Source organism: Pan troglodytes, chromosome 12 (genome assembly GCF_028858775.2).
Source record: "Pan troglodytes isolate AG18354 chromosome 12, NHGRI_mPanTro3-v2.0_pri, whole genome shotgun sequence".
Taxonomy (NCBI): domain Eukaryota; kingdom Metazoa; phylum Chordata; class Mammalia; order Primates; family Hominidae; genus Pan; species Pan troglodytes.
In genome coordinates, this window is record NC_072410.2 from 22,625,435 (window position 1) to 22,650,511 (window position 25,077).

The window sequence follows — 25,077 nt, forward strand, 5'->3', positions numbered from 1 at the left end:
TCTTTGCCTGCAAAGCCTAAAATAGTTACTATCTGGCCTGTTACAGAAAAAAAGTTTCTGCCACCTGCTCTAGCCAGTTATCCATACCCAGCAATGTCTCTCTTAATAATTCAAATTGTATTGTTTAACTCTTGCTGTTTCTTTCCCCTTCTACTTTTTTCTTGTTATATTTTCTCTATATTACACATATGTGGTGATGACACATTTATAAGTAGTTACTTTTCACCATGTCTTGATGTAATATCTTTATGTGTAAGTTCTTCGGTGTATGCTTGCTCAGTTACCTACATAAACTAAAAGGAGGCTAGTGGCATTTGGAAAGCACCAAGTGGGTAGTTTGAAAAGAATCAAGGTCAAGGTTTTGGAGGAAACTGAAAATGTACATTAGGTAGAGGGATGAGAACACATCTTAGGAGCTCAGAAAGTTTGTGGTTGAACCAAAATGCATAGCTGTAGCCCTCCTACAAGGATCGTAGGTGGGCAAAGTTAGAGTGAGCCAGGCCCCACAGTATGGAAAATGGCTGTGATGGTTCTGCCTTTCTGAGGTCTGGCTTCCTGCCTTTTCCATGGGACCCTGCCAAGTCAATACTTCGTAGACTGCAAGTCAGTTCAAAGAGGGAGCCAGTCTTGGCTTCTGTGTAGCTGGACTTAAGTCTGTGGCAGCATGTGAGTCGTTATCAGGACCTCTGCTGTTGAGGAATGCAGAGAAAGGAGTTTTTTTTTTCCTTTCTCTCCTTAAGAGAATATACTGTAGGTACAATTATGGGGACAAATCAACATCTACCAAGTTGTGTAGAAAAACAAATTATGGGCCAGGCATGGTGGCTCACACCTGTAATCCCAGCACTTTGGGAGGCCGAGGTGGGTGGATCACCTGAGGTCAGGAGTTTGACACCAGCCTGGCCAACATGGTGAAACCCCATCTCTACTAAAGATACAAAAATTAGCCGGGCATGGTGGCACATACCTGTAATCCCAGCTACTGGGGAGGCTGAGGCAGGAGAACTGCTTGAACCCAGGAGGCAGAGGTTGCAGTGAGCCAAGATCATGCCATTGCACTTCAGCCTGGGCAACAGAGCGAGACTCGATGTCTGAAAAAAAAAGAAAAAAAATTATGTTTTACTTTTCTGTTTCTTAAACATGAATTTCCTTGCATACTTTCATAAAAATTATTTTAAATCTCTTCTAAAAATACCTAGTTATAGCAGTGAGAGGATTCAGCAGTTGCTGAATTTATTATTGGAGATGATGTAGCTCGTGTGTGTGTAGGAATACTCAGTGGCAGTCTGTTTTTCTTGGTGCTCTTTCAAGTCTTGTTAATCTTCTTCCTGTTTTCCTGAGAGGAGCTGTCTAAAATATACTTATCAAATAACTAAACTCTAAATACGATTGGAGAGAGGAATTCTTTCTTATTTTGTTTTTATACTTATTTTGTATTGTATTGTATTTATACTTTATACATATGTATATATACACTTTAATATATGTAATGACATTAAGATTACTTGTTTTTAAATGCAGTCATTTTTATTGATTTGTATTCCTCCTGTCTTTCAGCTCCTGATGATAATTCATTATTGCTGCTGCGGGCGGAGTTATATTTGACCATGAAGAACTATGAGCAAGCTCTCCAAGATGCCAGTGCAGCTTGTCAGAATGAACCTCTCTTGATTAAGGTATTTGTATTTGTTAGCTTTGGAGATAATCAATGTGAAGTTTATATGATTTTATTAAAAATAAAAGTAAGATTATTGTGATCAGGTACCTATAGACAAAGTATGTTTCCCTCACATTACTATAGCCTACGTTTAGCAATCCACCTCACACTAAAGCAACCTAATTTAAAAGACTAAATCTCCAACTGATTTAGCTGAGAAACACTAATTTCGATTACACTTAATAGATATTTAGCTGAATAATATGCTCTCTACATTGAAAAAATATATAAATAAAATCATCAAATTTTATAAAGTTGTAAGTGAAGAAAAAATATTTAAAATTATAATGTAAATAGGAAGATCACATAATGATCATGATTAGCTGTTGGGTCCTAATATGCATATGAACAAATCAATGCTATTGGTGAAAGAGTTAACATTTTGTGTACATTTTACACTAATTTTAGTTTCTGTGTTTTGATTGGAAAGGTTTACTATTTCTCTCATGACAAAAAACGAACTTTGTGGATCTAATAATGATAACTTAAGTTATACTTAGAGAAGTTTAAGAAGCCAAAGAATAAAAGCCTTTTCATGAATCTTTGAATTTTAAAGTTTTAAAGAACTTGAAATTAACAGCTATAGCATGCTCTTTTAGTCAGTTAATAATTAAAAATATTTGCTATATTACTTTATATCAACTTTGTTTTATAAACATTAAAGAGACATTAAGCCAGGTTAGTAGACAAGCACCGGGAAGCCTGCCCTTTTTCCCTCCCATCTCTTATTTTTTAATTTTATTTATTTTTTATTTTTTGAGACGGAGTGTCACTCTGTCCCCTAGGCTAGGCAATTCTCCTGCCTCAGCCTCCCACATAGCTGGGACTACAGGTGCGTGCCACCACACCCAGCTAATTTTTTGTATTTTTTAGTAGAGACAGGGTTTCACTGTGTTAGCCAGGATGGTCTCGATCTCCTGACCTCATGATCTGCCTGCCTCGGCCTCCCAAAGTGCTAGGATTACAGGCGTGAGCCACCGCACGCAGCCTCCCTCCCATCTTTTAAAACAAATGCTTTCAGGTTAGCCTGAGTGTCGAGTTCAACTTAGGGATAAGCCCAAGAATGGAAGCAGATGTTTGTTGGACTAAGCTCAGAAATCTATTTTGTTGCTTGTTTGCTTCCCTAAAAAAAAAGTTTAGACTCCAATTTCAAATGCCCTTTCTCCTATGCCTTCATCCATTCTTCTTTAAAATTATGTTTTTAATTGACAAGCAAAAATTTATATAATTTATCAGGTGCAATATGTAGATTTGAAACATCTATACAATGAGAAATGGCAAAATCAAGTTAATTAACATATGCATAACCTCACATACCGTTTTTGTGGTAAGAACACTTAAAATCTATTCTCTTAGCAGTTTTCAAGAATACAGTACATTGTTATTAACCATAGTCAACATATGGTATCGTAATAGATCTCTTGAACTTATTTCTCCTGTTCAACTGAAATTCTGTATCTTTTGATTGACATCTCCCCAATTCCTCTCCCCTGCCACTCTTCTTCTGAGTTAATTTCTATCAGTAATGATCAAGCCTTAGTTATTATGAATTATAACTATTATTTCTGACTGACAGCAGCTCTGCATTGCCCTCTGAAGCTAGATTCCTCTCCGTAGTATTCTTTGAGCTAAAAACTTGACAGTGTGTCTCTGACAAAAGATAGACTTAATTTCTACAGAGGTACGTGGCTAATTATAACTTGTCAAGGGAGGCAGCAAATGAATATTTAGTGTTTGAGATGGTATGAGACGGTGGTCATATCTGCAGGGTTTACTGCAAATTTGTGGACCTCAATTCTTGACAGATGCCCAGTGAAGAGCAGCTTCAGCCAAAACGTAGTTTAATAAGTAAGTTTAGGCCGGGCGCGGTGGCTCACGCCTGTAATCCCAGCACTTTGGGAGGCCGAGACGGGCGGATCACGAGGTCAGGAGATCGAGACCATCCAGGCTAACACGGTGACACCCCGTGTCTACTAAAAATCCAAAAAATTAGCTGGGCATGGTGGCGGGCGCCTGTAGTCCCAGCTACTCGGGAGGCAGAGGCAGGAGAATGGCGTCAACCCGGGAGGCGGAGGTTGCAGTAAGCCGAGATAGCACCACTGCACTCCAGCCTGGGCAACAGAGCGAGACTCCGCCTCAAAAAAAAAAAAAAGAGCGAGACTCCACCTCAAAAAAAAAAAAAAAGTAAGTTTAAGATAGTAAAAGATGTATTCTAAGTTTGTTATTATAACTAAGGACTGAGGAAGAAGTGCCATTGGAAGGTAAGGTAAGGGGATGGGAAGTAAGTTCACTGAGGGGAAGACTAAGGTGGCTGAGTGTGATCAAGCTGAGATGGAAGCTCTTTTAGAACCAAGCACTTTGAGAAGCACTTCTAGATTCTGGGGGGAGGTGGGTTACAGCAGTGTGTCTTACTCAAGCAAAACTGCCCTTTCAAGCATCCAGGCATGGCTAATATTCATCATGGCTAATGGTTCAAAGCTTTTGGAGCAACTGGAGATAATCCATTGCCAGCAAAATATTTGCCCATTTGCAGAAATAGATATAGGCACATGATTAGTTTGATCTTACCCAAACAGCGAACTTATAAGACTTAAAATTACTTAAAAGCCAGTTAATTCAGTTAATAAATATTTACTGATACACTGTGGTATAAAAAATGCAAATCTCAATTGAGATTCTGTGCACATGTATGAAAAACTTGAAACTTTACATGAAGTTCTTTGTGCATATAAGACAGTATTATTTTCTCAGAACTTTTGATAATCGAAGCAAATTTAGACACTACTGAAACATGAAAGTTGGGGACTTTTATAAGGCCTGAAAGGGGCCCTAGCAACTTTGTATTCTTAATTTTGTACTTTTCCTGACCAGGTGTGGTGGCTCACACCTGTAATCCCAGCACTTTGGGAGGCTGAGGCAGAAGGATCACTTGAGGTCAGGAGTTCAAGACCAGCCTGGCCAACATGGTGAAACCCCGCCTCTACTAAAAATACACACACACACAAAAAATAGCCAAGAAAAAATTAGCCAGGTGTGGTGGTGCACAGCTATAATCCCAGCTACTCCGGAGGCTGAGGCAGGAGAATCACTTGAACCTGGGAGGTGGAGGTTGCAGTGAGCCGAGATGGCACCACTTCACTCCAGCCTGGGCGACAGAGCGAGACTCCATCTCAAAAAATAATAATAATAACAATTTTGTACTTTTCCTTAAACAGACTTTCCAAATTATGTAAGATTCAGGCTCCACAAAAGCTGAATCTTTTGTGATTCTGCTTTTGTGAAAGGAGAATAAGAAAATTAGTGAAACTTCACATTTATTATCAATGTAAAGTCCCATAGATGAATCACTGATTGTCTGAAGTGTATTTGAGACTTCAGGGAGCTCAGGGATGAAACTGATGATTTGTTGTCTAAAATACTCATCATGTCTTTTGAAATGGCTGCTCTTCCAGAGGGCTGCAAGGTAAGCAATGTGTGAATAGACAGCAAGCATGAGGAGAGATGTTGGTGCTGGAGATGGAACCTGGGCACCATCAGCACAGTCATGGTATTTCAAACAATGGAGAGAGAAGTGCAGTAAGACAGGACCTGAAAATTGACCTTCACATTTACCCATCAGTGGCTGCCAATGTTCTGGAGAATTTTTATACAGAAATAATTAAAATGACATTAACAGGGGTAGTGGTTTAGTTCTGGTAATAGTGAAGGAGTGAAGTCGTCATGTGAATCCAGAGGGGAAAACAGTTATAAGAACTGTATTAAAAAAAACAAAGACACTATAAAACATCCAAAAACAGAAGCTGGAGGAGAGTTTCTAAAAAAACCTGCACATGAAAAGGAAAAGAATTGTGTGTGGGTTTTTTGTTTGTTTGTTTTTTGTTTTGTCTTTTTGGTCCCTGAGTTCTGTCTATCTCCACAGCTGCAGCTGCACAAAAACAGTACTGGGACAAACACTCAGCATCACTACGTGAAAGTACCAGGAGTTCAGAGTTCCGAGTTCTAACAGAAGAGCTGGAAATTAGGGGAATCCCTAAAAGCAGGGAAATCCCGGAGTGGATGATTCCCAGCTCTGGCCAAATCCTGGCTTATTTCCAAATTTCATAGGCATCAGGGAGAACCACAAGGCTTAAAAAGGAGCCATGGAGGCTGGGTGCAGTGGCTCACGCCTATAATCCCAGCACTTGGTGAGGCCAAGGCAGGCAGATCACAAGGTCAGGAGTTTGAGACTAGCCTGGCCAATATGGTGAAACCCCATCTCAACTAAAAAAAAAAAAAAAAAAAAAAAAAAAAATTAGCCAGGCATGGTGGCAGGCGCCTGTAGTCCCAGCTACTCAGGAGGCTGAGGCAGGAGAATCACTTGAACCTGGGAGGCAGGGGTTCCAATGAGCCGTGATTGTACCACTGCACTCCAGCCTGGATGAGCGAGCAAGACTCTGTCTCAAAGAAAAAAAAAAAAAAACAGTCAACTAAAATTGTCTCTGAGTGGGCCCAGATATTATATTTTCCACAAAGAGACTTTGAAGAAGCTATTATGCATAAGTTCAAAGAGTTAAATTGCATGCAAAGAATTGAAGGACAATATGGTACCTTTGACTTAAGAGCAATCTCAACAGGGAGATGGAAACTATAAAAAATGGAAATTCTGGCTGGGTTCATGGTTCATGCATGTATGCCCAATGCTTTGGGAGGCTGAGGCAGGAGGATCACTTGAGGCCAGGAGTTCAAGACCAGCCTGGGAAACATCACAAGACCCCAAGTCTACAAAAAAATTAAAAAACTAGCCAGGCAGGGTGGCATGTGCCTGTAGTCTGAGCTACTCTGGAGGCTGAGGCAGATTGTTTGAACCCAGGAGTTAAGGGTCACAGTGAGATGTGATCATGCCATTGCATTCTAGCCTGGGCAACAGGGTGAGACCCTGTCTCTAAAAAAGAAAAAAAAAAGGAAATTCTAGAGATAAAAATTATCAATGCTGAAATTTAAAATTTCTAGGTAGGGTTAATAATACATTATACATGGCAAAATAATCAGTGAAATTGAAGATAGATCTATAGGAAGAGAAATTATTCAATGCAAAAAACAGAAAAAAGATTAAAGAAAAATGAAAAGAATCTTGGAAACTTGTGGGACAATATGAAGTGGTACAACGTATGTGCAATTGGAATCTCAGAAGAAGACAGAAAATGTTTGGCAAGAAAAAAAAGAAGAAATAATTGGTAAAAAGTTTCCAAATTTAGTGGGAAACATTAATTTCAGATCCGAGAAGGTTAACTCAACTTATAAGCAATGATAAACTCAAGTCATAATCAAATGGCTAGGCTGTAAACCAAAGATAAAAGGAAAGTCTTGAAAGCAGTAAAGAAAAATGACATGGAATGAGAATGAGAAAAATGACATACAGGGAAATAATATTTATGGTTGTCATCTCATCTGAAACTGTGGAAGCTGGTTGACATTGGAACAACATATTCCAAGTGCTAAGAGAAAGTCTTTCAACTATATGTAAACCAGTAAAAAAGGAAACAAAAATAGTGTTTTTATAGATTTGAGAAAATACTGCATTCATAAGATGAAAAGAAAATGCCATGGGAAATTACTGATCCATATTGTATTTTGTTTACTTTTATTGTGGCACTTAGTATATTATGATTTGTATTGTAATTGTTTTTAGTCGTGTCTGTCTTAGCTCATGAGACTGTAAACTCCTGGAAGGCAGGAAGATGGTAATGACCTGTAACTGGTGAATGAATTTAAAGTGGATAGCCAGTTTTCTCTTAGCACGTCCCTTAGAACTCCTTTGAGCAGAACATTTCAGGTATGGTAGCTCCTGTGTTCTGACTGTAGGTTGTATTTATGAGCTATTGAAGTTTGCTAAGTTTCCAGGGTAGAGAAAGTAGCGATAGAGTCATCCTTTGATGGGCTTTGTTTATTCTATGTAATGTGAAATTAAAACAAATTGTTCTAATAAATTTGTTCAGGGAAGTTTGTATTCAAGTATATAATCATGCTGGGTTTTAAAAATGTACACTTTGTCTTCGGTGAATCTAGGGACATCAAGTAAAAGCCCAGGCTCTTTCTGGATTGGGAAGAAGTAAGGAAGTGTTAAAGGAATTTCTCTACTGCCTTGCTCTGAATCCTGAATGTAACTCTGTGAAGAAAGAAGCACAGAAGGTATGAGTTCTGTTAAAGGACTTTCTCTATCAGGTCTTATTTATAGCCTTCATGTCCATGCTGAGTAACCCTTGCATGTGAAATAAACAAGAAATATAATTCTGAATGTTCGTGATAATGCAATAAAAAACACATGGCAATAATTGTAAGGTTCATACATTGGATGACTTCTAGGTAAACATTATATTTTGTCTCTGGGTAAAGCAGAGTGTTTCATGAGACAGTGTAAACATGCCTCGATTCTGTTGACATAAAGACACATGTTAGGCAAGGTTATTATAGTTTGTGTAGAAGCTTCATAAAAGACATTATGATATATGTAAAATGTATCAATTCGGCTCTATAGGGTGACCTGTAATTTTCAGCAAAGCTTCACCAGCATAGTGCAGAAATACCTGCTCTTTTACTCATCATCCAGTCACACTGAATGTGGAAATCTGTCCTGTTAAAAAGCTTATACGATAGTTACCTGGTATTTACTTAGCATTTCCAATGACCAGCGTTTTTATGTTTTTATGTTTGTGCTTCCCTGTTTTAACACTGTTTATTGTCAACTTCTACCATTTATTTACCCTGTAATTTTTACTTACCTGTCTAGTTCTATTTTCTGGAGCAACAGAAAATGAATCAGTTCTTCCTTGTACAATTCAAACCACGTTAGATGTTTGAGAACAGCTATTATCTTTGCCTTAATGTCACCCTGTGGGCCAAGCATTCTTTTCTCACAGAGTGGTGTTTCTAAGATTTCCTCTTCTGGATGCGTTCTAATGTACCCTGTGTTTTAGCATCTACATTTGACAGCCACAGTTGGTGAAATTTTACCTTCACTTGTGTTCACATTAGGGGCATGTTTATTTTTAAATACCTCGTTCCTCTTTTTTAAAAGTAAGAACTTTAGAGCAATGTTGTTTTTTATCTTCTCTTGTGCAATTGATTGGCATTAGTCCTGTTCAGTTGTCCTGACAGTTGTTCAATTGACCAGTGTCACTCATTGGTTTTTGGCCATCATTTCAATTTGTCAAAATAATATTGCATCTTCAGCCTGCTATTCAGCTATCCCTGCCTGCTTTGTCCTATACGGAAACTTCCTAAGAATCTTAAAACATATCTCAACTGATTCTCATAACACTTTTCTGAGAAAGTCAGCCCAAGGTCAAAGAGATAAAGCACATTCACCAAGGTTCCTGGACCAGGGTTTAGGTCTTCTGGGTTGTTGTCTACCTGGAGCTTTTTCAGACATGGTGTTTTCCCCTGGACATTCTATGCCTGATAGATATCTTGTATCACAGATGGTACCAAAAACAATGTTAGCCCGTTCACATGGAATGTGGCTCCATCTCCAGCAGCTCTGTTGAGGCTGCTCAGAGCTGGGGCTGAGGACATTGATGTCCCTGCTGAGGGTGGTGGTGCGCGTTGCTGCAGGGCCATGGATTCTAGGCACTCACCTTGAACCATGAGGAACAGTGGAGAGTGGGAGGAGTCTTTGTTTAGGTTTCAGTCACTCCTTTCTGCTTTCCTCAAGCCTTGGATGCCGCTGAAGCCATGAGGTTTGACAGGACCATTTGAGTGTCTGCTAGCACTGGGTGTCAGCTAGAATGCCTAACTGGCCATTGCTGACCACCCTTCCCCTGCCCCCACCGATGCCACTCCCTGGTTCTTGAACCACAATTAGGGCCTTTCCCTCTCTCTTCCTTTAAAGTTCTTTACGAGGTGGGTCTTCTGGTTCTCATAAATAAAGCAGTTCTGTATAGTGACCTCAGCCCTGTGGGTGATCACAGCTTAGATTTAATTCAAGGCCCCCAGCAACCTTTACACTCCCTTTCTCTTTTGTCTGTGTGGCTTTTAGGGGAGATTTTATGTAGTGTGTAAGGACAAGGTAGAAGGAAGTGGTATTGCTATCATTTTGTCATTGGGAAGTGTAAGATGGAAAGGGATTGGAAGCTAAAAGAACTTAAAATATTGACTCTGGTTTCAAAAATGTTTGGATTTTAAAAGGTTGGCAGTTAAAATTAATTCTTTTCAACATTTTAGGCTTATTTGGCCTCTTAGTTTCCTCTGAATCTATAAGACATACTATATTTTTACAAAAGTGTTTTAAAATATATATTTTTTCTTTTCTTGGCAATTTTATAGGTAATGTGTGAAGTGCTGTTTTCAGCTACAGCAAATGTGCATGAAAATTTAACATCTTCCATCCAAAGCAGATTAAAGGCTCAGGGTCACAGCCACATGAATGCCCAGGCTCTGCTGGAAGAAGGTGATGCAGGGAGCTCGGAGGTATGACGTGCATGCATTTGTCAGGATTCTCTTGATTAAGCTTTACGTAGTTGCTTCATTTTAAACAGTTTACAGATTATTCACACATTATGGCATTATGTTAGTTAGACATATTTCTCAAGACCAGTTGTAGCTCCTCAACCTGGGAGTTGGAACTTTTACATGAAGTCTATGGAAGTAATGAAAATGATTAAAGATTGAAAGAAGCTTTAGAACACCACCAAATCACCCCAAACAGCAGGAGACTTGAAGTTATTTTGGCTTGGAGAAAATAAAGTAAAAGGACAAGTTAAAGGGGGCAGCACACCAACATGGCACATGTATACATATTTTACTGTGAAAAGAATAAAGCTCATCTTAGAAATTAACAGATGAAACCAATTATGAAGAAGAGTGTATGCCCCCCCCCTTTTTTTTCCCAAAGATTTCTAGTACAGGCTTCTGCATTCTTTTTCTCTTATGCTATGATTTCTTTAATACTCAGGATTCCTTTTTTTCCCACTTAACCAGAATTCATCTGAGAAATCTGATACGCTTGGAAATACCAATTCTTCAGTTTTGTATTTTATACTGGGTCTACACTTTGAAGAGGATAAAAAGGCGTTAGAAAGCATCCTTCCAACAGCACCCAGCGCTGGCTTAAAGAGACAGTTTCCAGATGATGTGGAGGATGCACCTGACCTGAACGCCCCTGGAAAAATTCCCAAGAAAGGTCAGTGAACTGTTTTCATCAGGCAGTTCTGTGACTCCAAAGTGATAGAATGTTAACTGGTATTCAATATATTTTTTAAAATTTTACACCATTTAATATTAGTAATGAAATGATTATATCAGCTCTAAGATTATAGAGCATTTTAGATGTTTTATACTGCAAAGACTTCATAGTCAAAAATAGCAGAGAAAATTTAGCTATAATTTAAAATTTTATTCATGCTTACCATCCAGATAATTTATTGCTGTATACTGTTAACTGGGCAGGAACTATTTCTGCCCAGTGTGATTTGTTACATTGATACAACACGTTTGGTCCAGAGAAAATACATTTCTTGCATGCTGTTGTTCAGGTGCTTAGGTGTTAATTACAGCGTTTTAAATTTTTTCACATTCAGATCTCTCACCTCAAAGGAGCCCAAACTCTGAGACAGAAGAAAGTCAGGGGCTCTCGCTTGATGTAACTGACTTCGAGTGTGCCCTCTGCATGAGGTAGGATGGTACAGAATCCGTGCAACTCTTTTAAAACTGCAGCCTTTCTGAAATGTATACCAAAGTGTAATGGGCTTTTTATTATCACGGAAACTATGGAGAGCTCAGTAATAATTGATTTATTTTCTAAAGATTTAATAAGATATAAAATGAAAGTGCATGCAAGTGATTTCTAGAACAGAAAGGGGATTGCATAAGGAATCCTTCAAAAACCAGTCCATGATTTGAAAGTCTGTCCTGGACATTTCTGGCTGAAAACAGATATTTTCTTCCAGATTGCTCTTTGAACCTGTCACTACGCCCTGTGGACACACATTTTGCCTAAAATGCCTTGAGCGCTGCCTTGACCACGCCCCACACTGTCCTTTGTGCAAAGACAAACTTTCGGAAGTAAGTACACTTTAGGAAATGACGGGACAGCTCCTCCTCTCATCCCTTGGTGGACGCTTACTCCCTGTCTCGTGTTGCTTCCCCCACCCAGTTGTTAAAGAAACTGAGATTTCTCCAATCAAAGATAGGTCTTTTCTCATCTCTTTGATGAATCAAGAAATACACAAGGAAGGTTGACATACAGAAATTGCTAAATGTTAAGGACATTTTTAGGTAGAAATTTTAGTTGAGATAGATTGAAAATAGCTAACATTATGAACCCTACATTACGTTCATTGTAAATGGTTGAGACGTTGTCATGGTGCACTTAATGTGCTCCAGGAATTCTCTTTTTCATCTTGAGAGTTTTTCGTAGGATTGAAGACTTGATCATTTCTGACCACTGGTGAGTCCCTTTAGGGCTTTTACAGTTGTCAGTTATTATTGTCTTTGGTCTGAAATCAAAACCAGTAAAATTCGGGTCCCATGGGGAAGCTATTTAATGATATTTAGCCCCAATATAAACTATTAAATCTGGGTTCCATGGGGAAGCTATTTAATGATATTTAGCCCCAATATAAACTATTAAATCCATTTACGTTAGGTATGGTAAATACAATGAAGAGTATTTAAAAGCTGAAGACCTTCTGATCAATTTCTGAAATAGTGAATCCATATCAGCTGTATTGGGCTGTGGTCCTATTAGTGCCATGAACTTTCTATGGAGCAAGTCATATAACATCTTAAGGGGGTGGGGAGTGTCTTCCTTTGTTTTGCATTCATTAAATGAGACTGATAATATTTGCCTTAATTACTTTCCAGAGATTAAACTTATTGAATGCATTTTAAGTAGGATAAAGTTTTTTTTCTTTTTACAAATGTACAGTAAAATTTATTTTTTAAATCTGATGTGATAAGAGGAGATATTATACTTAAGTTTTAAATAATTATAACCTTTAAAATTTACTGCCAAAACATTAAAATAACTAGTTACAATTGAAAACATTTTCTAAAACATTGTATGCACATACTTGCTTTATTAAATTGCATGCATACTGAATCTTTTTAAATTCTTCAGAGTTCTCGTGAACATCAATTATTGTGCTGTGCACTGTGTGTCACAGTGGTGACTGTGCTCTGAGTCTGCAGAGCTGTTTCCTTGGTGGCCCCTGTGCAGTTTTCCTCTGGGCATTTGCTGTCTCTTCTTGCTAGTACATGCAACGGACCCACTGCCTCTTGTTTTGGTGCCTGCCTGGGCCAGAACAGGCTCATCTGTTCTTACAAGAATAAAATGCATGTATGTGTGAGCCCTGTTTACAACACAGACCTTACTCACTTCTGTTTTGATGCTGCCTTGTAGGGGGCTGACTGAAGAAGTGATAGCTGGAGGTCGGCACTAGAATAGAAGCTGCTTGGCCGGGCGCGGTGGCTCACGCCTGTAATCCCAGCACTTTGGGAGGCTGAGGCGGGTGGGTCACAAGGTCAGGAGATAGAGACCATCCTGGCTAACACGGTGAAACCCCGTCTCTACTAAAAAAAAATACAAAAACAAAATTAGCCAGGTATGGTGGTGGGCACCTGTAGTCCCAGCTACTTGGGAGGCTGAGACAGGAGAATGGCGTGAACCCGGGAGGTGGAGCTTGCAGTGAGCCAAGATTGCACCACTGCACTCCAGCCCGGGCGACAGAGCGAGACTCTGTCTCAAAAAGAAAAAAAAAAAGAATAGAAGCTGCTTAAGTACTGAGACTTCCTATGACCTGTTTTCCCTGTATTTCCAGGGACTAGCACATACACCGGAGACTCTAGAAGTCTTTGTTGAATGAATGAATGAATGATTACATGCAAACTATACATGGGTTCCTAATGTTCCAGAAATTAGAATGCTATAAAGTGAAATAAAATCCAAAATTATAGTTTTGTCTTTCTTCAATGCGGGAGTCACATCATGCGCATAGATGACTTTGCATGCACTACCAGGGACCTGAATCATCAATTATATATGAATCTCCAGAGCCCTTGGTTAGCATCATGCCAAGTAGAGCATGTTTTATTGTATTACTCTTCAATAAAAGGACATCATAAACCATTTATTAAATACCTATGTCATTAATAATGACAATTATGAAGCAGTTTTGTGAGTGAGATGATAGCCTGTTTCTCTACCAGTTACCCTGGGATGGTGGTTCTCAAACATAGGCATTTCCAAAGTTTGAACTCCTGGTTCTCAGTCAATCACAGCAATACATTTAGTTTGTTTCACACCAACCACAAGGAAACCTGGCAGTATGCGAAGGACTCACCCAGCCATGGTGTGTTGGAAATACGTGGAGCCATCCCAAGCCCAGAAATGCAGCAGGCCACCAAGGAAAGAGCAGAGCCCTGAAGCCCGCCAGGCCTGGGGTCCTCGCTATGCCATGGTGGCTCAGCACTGACCCCTTACCCTTTCTGAATCACAGCTTTATGAGCGCAGTGGAGAGAACAACTATAGTATTATACTGTTTTCAGGACTAATAAAGCACCTGCAGTGGTCCCTGATGTGCATCAGAATGTCAGTGAAAAGAGCTACTATATGCTAGTATACATGCCTGCAATAAAACAGTGCAGCCTACCGAACTACTACCCTGTGTGCACACATACACACGCGCACACACACACGCACACACAGAGTAGTAGTTCAGCCACATTGTGGCCCTTCCACCCACCGATCCCAGCACTTTCTTGTTCAGTCTCCTACCTTCCCTTCACATCCCGCTTTAATCCATGGTCCCTCTCTCTCTTTCTCAATCCAAAAAAAGTCAACCTTTGCCTTTTGCATGCATCCTAAGTAATACAACAAAGCTAGAAAAAAACACAATGTTGGGAAGATTGGTGTCAGTTTAAATGAAAAATTTTAAGTCTTAGACTCAAAACATAAGTAATCATTCTTACATTCTTTCTCTAGTAGTTCCAGTTCTTCACTCTCCAAGCTGATCATTGCAAAAGTCTCTCCTCTCCCAACATGCCCTACTTCACTTCCTCCCCTCTCACCAACATCATGGCACTTGGTTGAAAATGTAGATGCTGTCAAGATTGAGTTGCCTCATCCTTCATCCAGGTGAACGCCTCCTCCTGGCCTTTTCTCACAGTGGAGGGGCTGCCCCTGCTCTTGTTACAGGCTGGCCTGCCTCCCTCTCCATCCGTTTTCCTTCTTACCTGCTCAGAGATCCCACCCACCACCTCCTTGTTCACCTTTCCACTCGGAAGCTTCGTCCTTTAGAATCAATTACCATACAGTATCATTTGACTTTTTTTTGTTACAGTTATTGGCAAGCAGAAACTTTAACATAACTGTTCTGGCCGAAGAATTAATATTTCGATATTTGCCGGATGAATTGTCTGATAGGAAGAGAATTTATGATGAAGAAATGTCAGAGCTGTCAAAGTAAGTGCTCATGTTGTGTGTCCTTGGTCTTAAGTTCAGATTGAACTTTGTCAACTTCAGCTTCACCTCAGATTTTCTTTTCATGGCAGAGAACTCTCTTGGTCTGTAAATGGAAAAGGATGTTAATTGCAAAATATTTTTGGAAACATAATTGCAAGAAGTTATAAGAATTTGTTTTCTTTTTTTATAAGATATTTTTAAAGTGTTTTAACAAAATTGTATAGTTGCTTTTTGTATGTAAATAAGTGATACTGAATTTTTCAGGATTTAAAAAGCAAAGAAGGCTGGGCACAGTGGCTCATGCCTGTAATCCTAGCATTTTGGGAGGCCAGTGCAGGAGGATTGCCTGAGCTTAGGAGTTCAAAACCAACCTGGCCAACATAGCAAGACTCCACCTCTATATTAAAAATTATTATAAATAATTAAAAATAATTTATATATTAAAAATAAATAAAAGGCAAATAATATAAATGTATTTGTTACTGATGAACTGTACACTTAAGAATAGCACATTGTATACGTATATTTTACCTCAAAAAATTTTTAATGTAATGTCTGCAAAGTGGAGTAAAGTGAAGCACAGTTTTAAAAAGTAGAGAGAATGAGAACTAATACCCAGGATTGCGAATCACAGCAGGCTTGACAGTTTTCATCTTTTAAAGTGGTAAAAGTTTTGTATTTTAGTAGCAATCTTATCACTCTTCCACTCTTCTATCTAAAACTCATTGCCTTTGACTACTATGTAGTTTTTGCTTTTATCAGAATTTTTTTAGAGTGCTTAAAAGGTATAACTTTTCCAAGCAAAGTAATATAATTCAGCATGTTCTCTTTCCTCAAGTTAAATAAGACAGATTTGTCAGGAAACCTGGGTGAGCAGAGAATTTTCACATGCTATGGTCCTTGGCTTTCTTGTCCCTCTTAGCCTGAGGGTTTTGTTTTGTAGAGGGGAGAACTGAGGTTGGCTGGCTTTTGCTATTTTGATGGCCAGTACTACCCTCTGATCTAACAGCTCATACATCTGAGATAACATGTCCCCTTGCTCTGCAGTCTGACCAGAGACGTCCCCATCTTTGTGTGTGCCATGGCCTTCCCCACGGTCCCATGTCCACTCCACGTTTTTGAGCCCCGCTATCGGCTTATGATAAGAAGATGCATGGAAACTGGCACCAAGCGGTTTGGCATGTGTTTATCTGCTGAGCACGCAGGGTAAGAACTGTCAGCATTTGGTTCAAAGGGTCCTAATGAAGGGCATCGTTTGTCATTTTTCTTGCAGAATGATTTAGGCTGATGCTTGAAAACCTCCAGTGGCTCCCGTTACATAACAAAGTCCAAGTTCAAGGCTGCCCACAATGCAGTCCCATCCCTTCTTTCTAGCCTCACTGCCCACCTCTTCCTTTCAAGTGTCACACCCACTAGTCCATTGCCATGCTACTTGCCCTTCTCTTGTGACAGCTCATGTTTCCACACCTCTGTGCTTCCCTCTGCCTGCAATTTTCTTTATCCCCATTTATATACAAACAAATCTAGTCCAACTTCTGAGGTCTAGGAAAATTGCGGCTGGGCTTGGTGGCTCACGCTTGTAATCCCAGCACTTTGGAAGGCTTAGGTGGGAGAATCGCTTGAGCCCAGGAGTTGGAGACCAACCTAGGCAGCATAGGGAGACCCCATCTCTACAAAAACATTTTAAAAAGAAAAATGTCTATATCCTGCGCAAAGCTTTTTCTCTGTCTCTACAGCCAAATCATTTTCAGTCTTACAAAAACACACTAAGCTTGGTTTTCACCTCCCCTCGTTCCACGTCTTTGTCCAGAGAGGGTGTTGCAAGCCAGCAGGTCATTCCCCTCTGTGGACTGATTTGGGGACTCAGGACCCTCCCATCCCTTAGGGCCTTGTCAGCCCTACATGGTCATGATGAGGTCACTGCATTCAAGTGCTAGCTATGGAGGAGGCGCACGTGCTCTTAAAGGACTCTGGAGAAAGGGGGCTGCCTCCTGTTCACACCTGCTGCAAAGGAGCCTGGCAAATATAGTCCACCTACGTGCCCAGGAAGAAGAGGAGACTGCATTTTTAGGGCCACTCAGAATTTTCCACCATAAATATCTAGGGACAGATCTTTTTAAAATATGTGTAGGACCTTTATGGAGAAAATTCTGAAATTTTATTGAAAGATAAGAAGGTCTGAATCAACGGAGAGAAATGCCATGTCCGTTGGTGCACAGACTCAATGCCGTAGAGATGCCATATCTATCCAGTTCCACAAATCCAGAGTAATTCCTGTCAGCATCTCCAGGAAGCTTCTTCATGGACTTGCTCAAGCTGATTTTGGAATCCGTGTAGAAAAGCAAAAGACTAAGCCCAGATCTGGCTGAACAAACAGGAGAACATTCCTGTAATATCAAGTTTACAAGCCTTAGTAAGTAGACCAGTGACACAATAATGTAGAGATCCAAAACAGGTCCACTCATATGTGGACGCCAAATTTATAGACAATTGTATGAGAAAAGACAAACTACTCAGTAAAGGGTGCCCAGAAAATTAGTGGGTGGTCCAAATGAGAGGGGGGGAAAAAAGCTTTACCTTATGCCATAAATAAAAAAATAACACATTTGCATTCCTAATGTGAAATGTGAAAAACAAAATATAAAAACATTTAAGAGGAAATATTGGGGACTGCCTTTATAATTAGGAGTGGGGAAAGATTTTTTTATACAAGGTGCTGAGAATACATAACAGAGGGAGAGATTAGTAAATTAGAATATATGAAAATTTGATTCATCTAAAGTCAGCAAAGAGAAAAAATAAGCTATAAGAGTTCCACGTGCACTGAGAATATAGAACACTGAAAAGAATGTTATTCCCATCCAAACAACAAGAAAAACAAGAAAAAACAGATAAACCACAGAACATATATTTCTTGAAGCCATCAGAGAGTGAAGGTTGCTCAGGGTAACCAAACAAGATCCCACAGGGAGAGAGTAGGCAGAGCCCAGGAAGAGACATAAAAGTGTGTAGGAAGAATTCAGCTATTTTTTTTTTTTAAACAAATTGCCAATGACCTTGTGTGGGCTGGCATCAGAGTGCAGGTCTGGAGAGCTGCACTCACGAAGGGAGTTTGCATCACACACAGGCTCCTGTCCACAGATAAGAGGCTCCTTGATGAGTCATGCCCTGCAGCAAGGCAGGCTTGGAGGAGCTGACATTTGTCTGGAGGCCTCTGCTGGTTGCTGGGGCATTCAGTCCTCCCTTGAAGAGGAATCTTCAGGGCGCCTCCAGTTTCACCATGCTATGAATGAGATCATCCTGTTAGATACCAGGAAGAGAGAGTTTTATTAAGTATATAAGTAGAGGCATCCAGGTGGCAGTTTGAATCATCGCGCTCTTTAATTTGGGGGATGTGTAGTAAAGCTGCTCACCATGAGAACTTTAGAATCACACTGCCATGAGTTCTCATTTTGGCTCTAAATCTCCCTGTGGCCTTAGAGAAGTTAATTCCTCTGAGCCTCCGTGTTTTGTGGGCTTGAATTCGTATATATTATAAACTGCTGTGTGTGGTGCTTGGCATGTGGTAGCGTGAGAACATCACTAGGTTACGGGTGATAGTTACAGTCAGAGTGTGGGTAAGAGCTGGGGAGAGCTTTGGAATGAGAATAGACATAGCCTAGAATACCACCCTGGGCAGCATGGAGCAGGAGGGACATGCAGAGGTAGGGGCTGTGAAGGGCCGGGCTGGTTAGAGAGGGTGCAGGAGAGCAGAAGCATTAGCTCAGCAACAGTCTGCAGGGCCGTGCCTTAGGGAGGTCAGACAGGAGCCTGCCAAGTGATTTGAGCAATTCAGAGGGCATCTCTGACTTCTTTTGGAGTCATTTTAATGGAACGGTAGGATATGGAGGAGTGAAGGGGAGGCAAGGAGATGAAGGCAGTGGCCGGGGACTGCTTTCCACGGCACTTTGGTTGGGGAGGGCAGAGCTGGCAGAATTGGAATGAGGTGAAGACCTTGTGGGCAAAGGCAGGAGGGAGGAGGAGCTGAGTGCCTTTGAAGGTGGAGGACTTGCTGCCCCAGCAACCAGCACCAGCAGAGGCCTCCAGATAAACGTCAGCTCCTCCAAGCCTGCCTCACTGCAGGGCATGACTCATCAAGGAGGCTCTTATCTGTGGACAGGAGCGGGTGTGTGATGCAAACTCCCTTTGTGAGTGCAGCTCTCCAGACCTGCACTCTGATGCCAGCCCACACAAGGTCATTGGCAATTTGTTTAAAAAAAAAAAATAGCTGAATGCTTCCTACACACTTTTGTGTCTCTTCCTGGGCTCTGCCTACTCTCTCCCTGTGGGATCTTTGTTTGGTTACCCTGAGCAATCTCCACCCTCTGGTGGGTTCAAGAGACATATGTTTTGTGGTTTATCTGGTTTTCCTTGTCGTTTTTCACATTCTTTTTAGTGTTCTATATTCTCAGTGCACATGGAACTCATAGCTTGTTTTTTCACTTTGTTGACTTTTGATGAATCAAATTTTAAGTGTGGGCTTGAATTCATATGTATTATAAACTGCTCCGTGCGTTGCTTGGCACGTGGTAGCATGAGAATATCACTAGGATAAGGGTGATAGTTACAATCGGAGTGTGGGTAAGAGCTGGGGAGAGCTTTGGAAAGCCGAGTGTGTGCGTGGCACCAGCTGGGCAGTCCTGATGGTGCCCCGCCAAGGTGGCTGAGGAGCCACATTTGAGATTTCATCTCTTCCCATCTCTCGGGTCCTTCCCAAAACACTAGCCCGTTGGAACTGCTAAGGCACAAGTCCTGTCTCACCTGGAGCCCTTCCCCTGCAGCCACCATCACCACTATATTTAACATCTAACAGAAGCGACCATGTGCACGTGTCTCTTAGCGACAATAACCTTGCTGGTCTGATGTGGAGACACTGTTTTGTGTGGCTTTGTATTCCTTTTAAAAGTAAACTCTCATCCAGGGAAAAAGAAGGCCCCCTGCATTTTAAAAATCACAGTCATTTCTCCTGTCTTTTCAGGCTTTCAGAGTATGGATGCATGCTGGAGATTAAGGACGTGAGAACGTTTCCTGATGGAAGTTCTGTTGTAGACGCGATTGGCATCAGTCGGTTCCGAGTGCTAAGCCACCGCCACAGAGATGGCTATAACACAGCGGACATTGAATATCTTGAAGATGAAAAGGTAAGGCTTATCATACTGGTGTATTTTATAGCAGTCGGTCCTCTTGTTTCCCTCTGCATTGTGGAAAAGCTTTGTCAAACTTGTACTGACAATATTGCGTAAGTCCTTAATTCATCACTTAAGTTATTTATTTATCTATTTGTTTATTTATTTTTGAGTCAAGGTCTTGTTCTGTCGTGCAGGCTAGAGTGCAGCAGCATGATCTTGGCCCACTGCAGCCTTGACCTCCCAGGCTCAAACGATCCTCCTGCTTTAGCCTCCCGAGTAGCTGGGACTGTAGGTGCACACCACCACACGTGGCTAATTTAAATTTTGTTTGTCATTGAAACAGAGTCTCCCTGTGTTTCCCAGGCTGGTCTCAAACTCCTGGGCTCAAGCAGTCCTCCCACCTCGACCAAAGCGTAGTAGCCCCAAAGCGCTGTGACTACAGGCATGAGCCCCTGCCTTCAGCAGTTATTTATTTTCTCAGTGGATTTTTACCTGAGTTGGGAGCTGGTACAGAAATCTCCTTTTAAAAAAATGATCTGGCCGGGCGCAGTGGCTCACGCCTGTGATCCCAGCACTTTGGGAGGCCAAGGTGGGCAGGTCACGAGGTCAGGAGATTGAGACCATCCTGGCTAATACGGTGAAACCCTGGCTCTACTAAAAAATTAGCCATGTGTGGTGGCGGGCACCTGTAGTCCCAGCTACTTGGGAGGCTGAGGCAGGAGAATTGCTTGAACCTGGGAGCTGAAGGTTGCAGTGAGCTGAGATCGTGCCACTGCACTCCAGCCTGGGTGACAGAGCAAGACTCCATCTCAAAAAAAAAAAAAAAAAAAAAGACCTTATTGTACTTATGCAACATGTAAACCTGTGCATTGCAAAATAGGCTTTTGATTTGTATTCTATGCTGTAGCCCTGGAGCTGGCAAACTTTTTCTGTAAAGGGCCGGCTAATAAGTACTTTAGACTCCAGAGGCCATATGGTCTCTGTCGAAGCTACCCAGTTCTGCCCTTGTAGTGCAAAAGCAGCCGTAGACTATGTGTAAAGGCATGAGCATGACTGGTTTCCATTAAATGTGACTTCCGGAAACATGGTGGTGAGCATGGTTTGACTCATGAACAGCAGTCTGTCAGTCCCTGTTCTCTAGGTTGGTATTAATTCAGAACGTGACAAGATCTACAACTTAAAAAATACCTCCCAAAGCTAAATATAAAAGACTTGAATTTATTAACCCTTAAGAATTTTTTCATGTGTCTAATAGAAATATCAGGACATATAATTTGACAAATTAGCAAAATGTTTTGAGAGATTCTCCAACAGACTTACATCAGTCTTACTCCATTATAGCCCCAAACCAGGAACAGCCCAGGTGCTGATCACACTTGAGTCAGTAAACACACTGTGGTCCATTCATGCAATGGAATACTACCTGTCAATAAAAAGAAATGAACCACTCGTGCATGAAACAATATGGATGACTCTCACAGACATTATGCTAAGTGAGAGAAGCCAGACACAGGACGAACACATACCGCGTGGCTTCATCTGTATACTTCCAGGAACAGGCAAAACTAGACTCTGGGGACAGAAGTCAGAAAAGGCTTGTGGGGTTGGCTTTGTAATTGACTGGAGGGAGTGGTGAAGAATCTTTCTAAGTAGTGGAAATGTCTATCTGGTTTTGGGTGATGGTCAGACTGGTGTATACAGTTGAGAAAACTCTTTGAGCTAAACAAGATCTATGCACTTTTTGGTCTGTAAATTATACTGCAGCAAGAAATTTTAAAATACTTAAAAGGAGGAAATCCTTGGAATTATTGTATCCCTCTTTTAAATTCTTTGGTTGACATTTGGAATTGCGGAAGTGAGGGTACGTAGCCACCCCACATCACACTGGAAGTCATTTTGGGCGCAGTGCTGTACACTTAGGATTTGTGAATGGAGTCACACCCAGGACACTGTCTCTGTGCCTCCTCCAGCTGCTGTTTCTGGTCATCCCAGTGCATGGGAGCAGAGCAGGGAGCCCAGCTCCCAGGCTGGACCAGAAAGCTGGGTTTCAAAGCTACAGCTGAAAGTGATAATTCTCAGGGTCTCTCTGTGGGATGGATAGACCTGACGGCAGGGTTTATTGACCGTTGTTGTAGATTTTAATAGTGTTGTAGTTTTAATAGTGTAAGCGCTTATTTTAAATGGGGGCTTAAACAGCTACAACATGAAATAATTTTAGCTTATTTTTATAAGAAAATCCTCTATCACATATGAATATTTGATTTGTATAAATCAAATTGAGGGTGGTATATGCATTATATTATAATTTCTCAGCACACCGTAGTTTTTGTAGGTACTGGAATTTTGTAACACGAAAGGACCTTCATGGTTTATTCCTGTTATACAGATGAGAAAACTCTGCCCTAACGAGGCTGTGAGACTGGCTAGATTCACACATGAGAGTTGGTGATGAAGCCAGAACAAACCCTGGCCCCGTGATTCCCAGTTCCATGCTCTTCCTCCTCTACCAGGTGTTCCTGAAGAGGACTGAGGCGTAATTTAAATGACAGATGTGATAGTGACATAGGGACCAGAGGCCAAGCTTGGTCAGTCTAAGGTGCTGTGGCCGACCACAAGCTGGAGTCCATCAGCCCAGGCCAATGTAATGAGTGTAGTCTTGCCCTGTCGTGCCTTTAGGAATATAGTTTGGTGATATGGAATACAATTTTTAAAATGTCACCCTTTGACTTGGTAATTCTGTCAAGGTCTCTAGGAAACTACACTGAGGAAACCATACCTCCCTCCCTTGTCAAAAAAGCAAAACAAAACAAAACAACTTTTCCATAAATGTTTATATTATTGTGTTATTTTTAAAAATAAAAAAGCTAGAATATTCTAAATAACTTACGTGAATAGTTAAGTAAATTGGCATGTATCTCAAATATATAATTGCATGCAGCCATTGAACATTATTCAAAATTACAGGAAATGTGCTTATATTATGGTATTAAGAGAAAAATCAGGATACAATTGATAGATTTCAACTATGCAAAAAATACAGATTTCTATATTGAGCATGTACCATTTTTGTGAAACTGATGAATTATTAAAATGCTAACTGCCACAAATCCACTTAGTGGAGGTGCAGAGGTCGCTGACTGTGTTACATGCATTACTGTGAATGGTTCACACAGCTGTGCCTCTTTCCCTGATCAGGTGGAGGGTCCAGAGTATGAAGAACTTGCCGCTCTCCATGATTCTGTGCATCAACAGTCTGTTTCCTGGTTCGCGTCTCTCCAGGATCGCATGAAAGAACAAATTTTAAGTCATTTTGGGGTAATGCCAGACAGAGAACCTGAGCCTCAGGTATGCCCTCTTTTTTCCTTTATAATTCTGTTACTTCCTGCTGTAGTGTGCTGAGCCATCATTCTGGTGGAGAGCTTGGCAGTATGATGCCGGTTACCCCAATGTGGTTGCTTATGAACCAGTTCATCTACTAACAGCCCAAAGGAGCACCTACTGTGGTAGCACATGACTTGTGAAGCAAAACAACAAAGGCTCTCTAACAGAACATAATTTCTTTTCTAACAACAATCAGTTTATTCTGCTTGGCTGTCAGCTTTTGTAGCCTTTTGCTTCTTTCACTTACATCTTAAAATTTAAGTAGTAACTTTATTGTATTGGCATGAACATTCCACGTTTGGCGCATAGCATTGCCTTGCACCTGGTATACAGATGTTGAATAAGTGAAGAGAAAAATCCCATCATTCTTGTGACATCAGTAGCGTGACTTCCTTGTCCTCTAAGTACCCTGCTGCCCAGCTGTCATGGGCTTTCTCTGGTGCTCCCTACAAGTACTTTTGGTGAAGCTGGTTCTTTAAGCAATGAATGAGCTTAGGTTTGTGGAGCATTTCTAAGCTCAGGTGGGCCTCTCCTCTGCATTAGATGGGAGAGCCAGGCTGGGCTGGTTTAAGATTGTGCCTGAGAGTGTATACCTCCTACCTGTACATGGATGCTCAGCTGTCAAAGACAGTAGGGGAGGGGGATTGGCTCTCAGCTGGTTTAGGGTGATGTGAAAGGTCTTTTGCCATCCATTTTAACTTTTTTTTTCTGTCTCTTGAAGCTTCTATCTTTTACCCCCTGCCTGAATTCTTTTTTTTTCCAAACACAGAAAAATGCTTTAACTGCCAGAAATTGCCATTAAGTCTTTCCTGGCTTGCCCTTTTTGCATAAGCCTTTGTTCTACAGTATCCTGGAACTCATATTCAGAAAGCATGGTGGTTACACTGACTTGCATTAGGATATGAGTCATTCTTTTTCCTAGGAGTTGTTGTTTATTAACCAAATTAATCAATCTCTACTTGGCAGGTATATTAGCTTCCTACTACTGCTGTTAAGAAATTTCATGAACGTGGTGGCTTAAAACAACACATATGTATTATCTTCCAGTCCTGGTTCTGCAGGCCAGACTATGATCAGAGTGATGGCAACATGCGTTTCTCTTTGGAGGTTGTGGGGGAGAGTCTATTTCCTTGTCTCTGCAGCTTGTAGAGGCTGGCGGCATTCCTCGGCTTCCTTCCTCCATCAGAGCCAGCAATGTTGTTTCTCTCCGACCGTTCTTCCAAAGCCACATGTCCCTCTGACCACAGCCCAGAAAGGACCCTATATGAACACACTGGGCCCATCAGGATAATCCCCCCATCCCAAAGTCCTTAACTGAATCACATCCTCCAATTCCCTCTGCCATATAAGGTACCATATGGGGGACCATTTTT

The 25,077-nt window shown here is 41.0% G+C and overlaps 1 protein-coding gene across 2 annotated transcripts in view; it reads left to right on the forward strand.

Moving 5' to 3' along the window:
- Positions 1-25,077, forward strand: part of LONRF2 (LON peptidase N-terminal domain and ring finger 2) — a 48,871-nt gene that overhangs the window by 11,790 nt on the left and 12,004 nt on the right. For both annotated transcript variants that reach the window (XM_003949866.6, XM_054678059.2), the window contains exons 2-11: positions 1,558-1,676; positions 7,763-7,885; positions 10,019-10,162; positions 10,673-10,874; positions 11,272-11,365; positions 11,641-11,755; positions 15,034-15,155; positions 16,203-16,361; positions 20,173-20,335; positions 23,519-23,668. In XM_003949866.6, the coding sequence (XP_003949915.4) occupies positions 1,558-1,676; positions 7,763-7,885; positions 10,019-10,162; positions 10,673-10,874; positions 11,272-11,365; positions 11,641-11,755; positions 15,034-15,155; positions 16,203-16,361; positions 20,173-20,335; positions 23,519-23,668 (1,391 nt within the window). The remainder of the gene's footprint in view (positions 1-1,557; positions 1,677-7,762; positions 7,886-10,018; positions 10,163-10,672; positions 10,875-11,271; positions 11,366-11,640; positions 11,756-15,033; positions 15,156-16,202; positions 16,362-20,172; positions 20,336-23,518; positions 23,669-25,077) is intronic.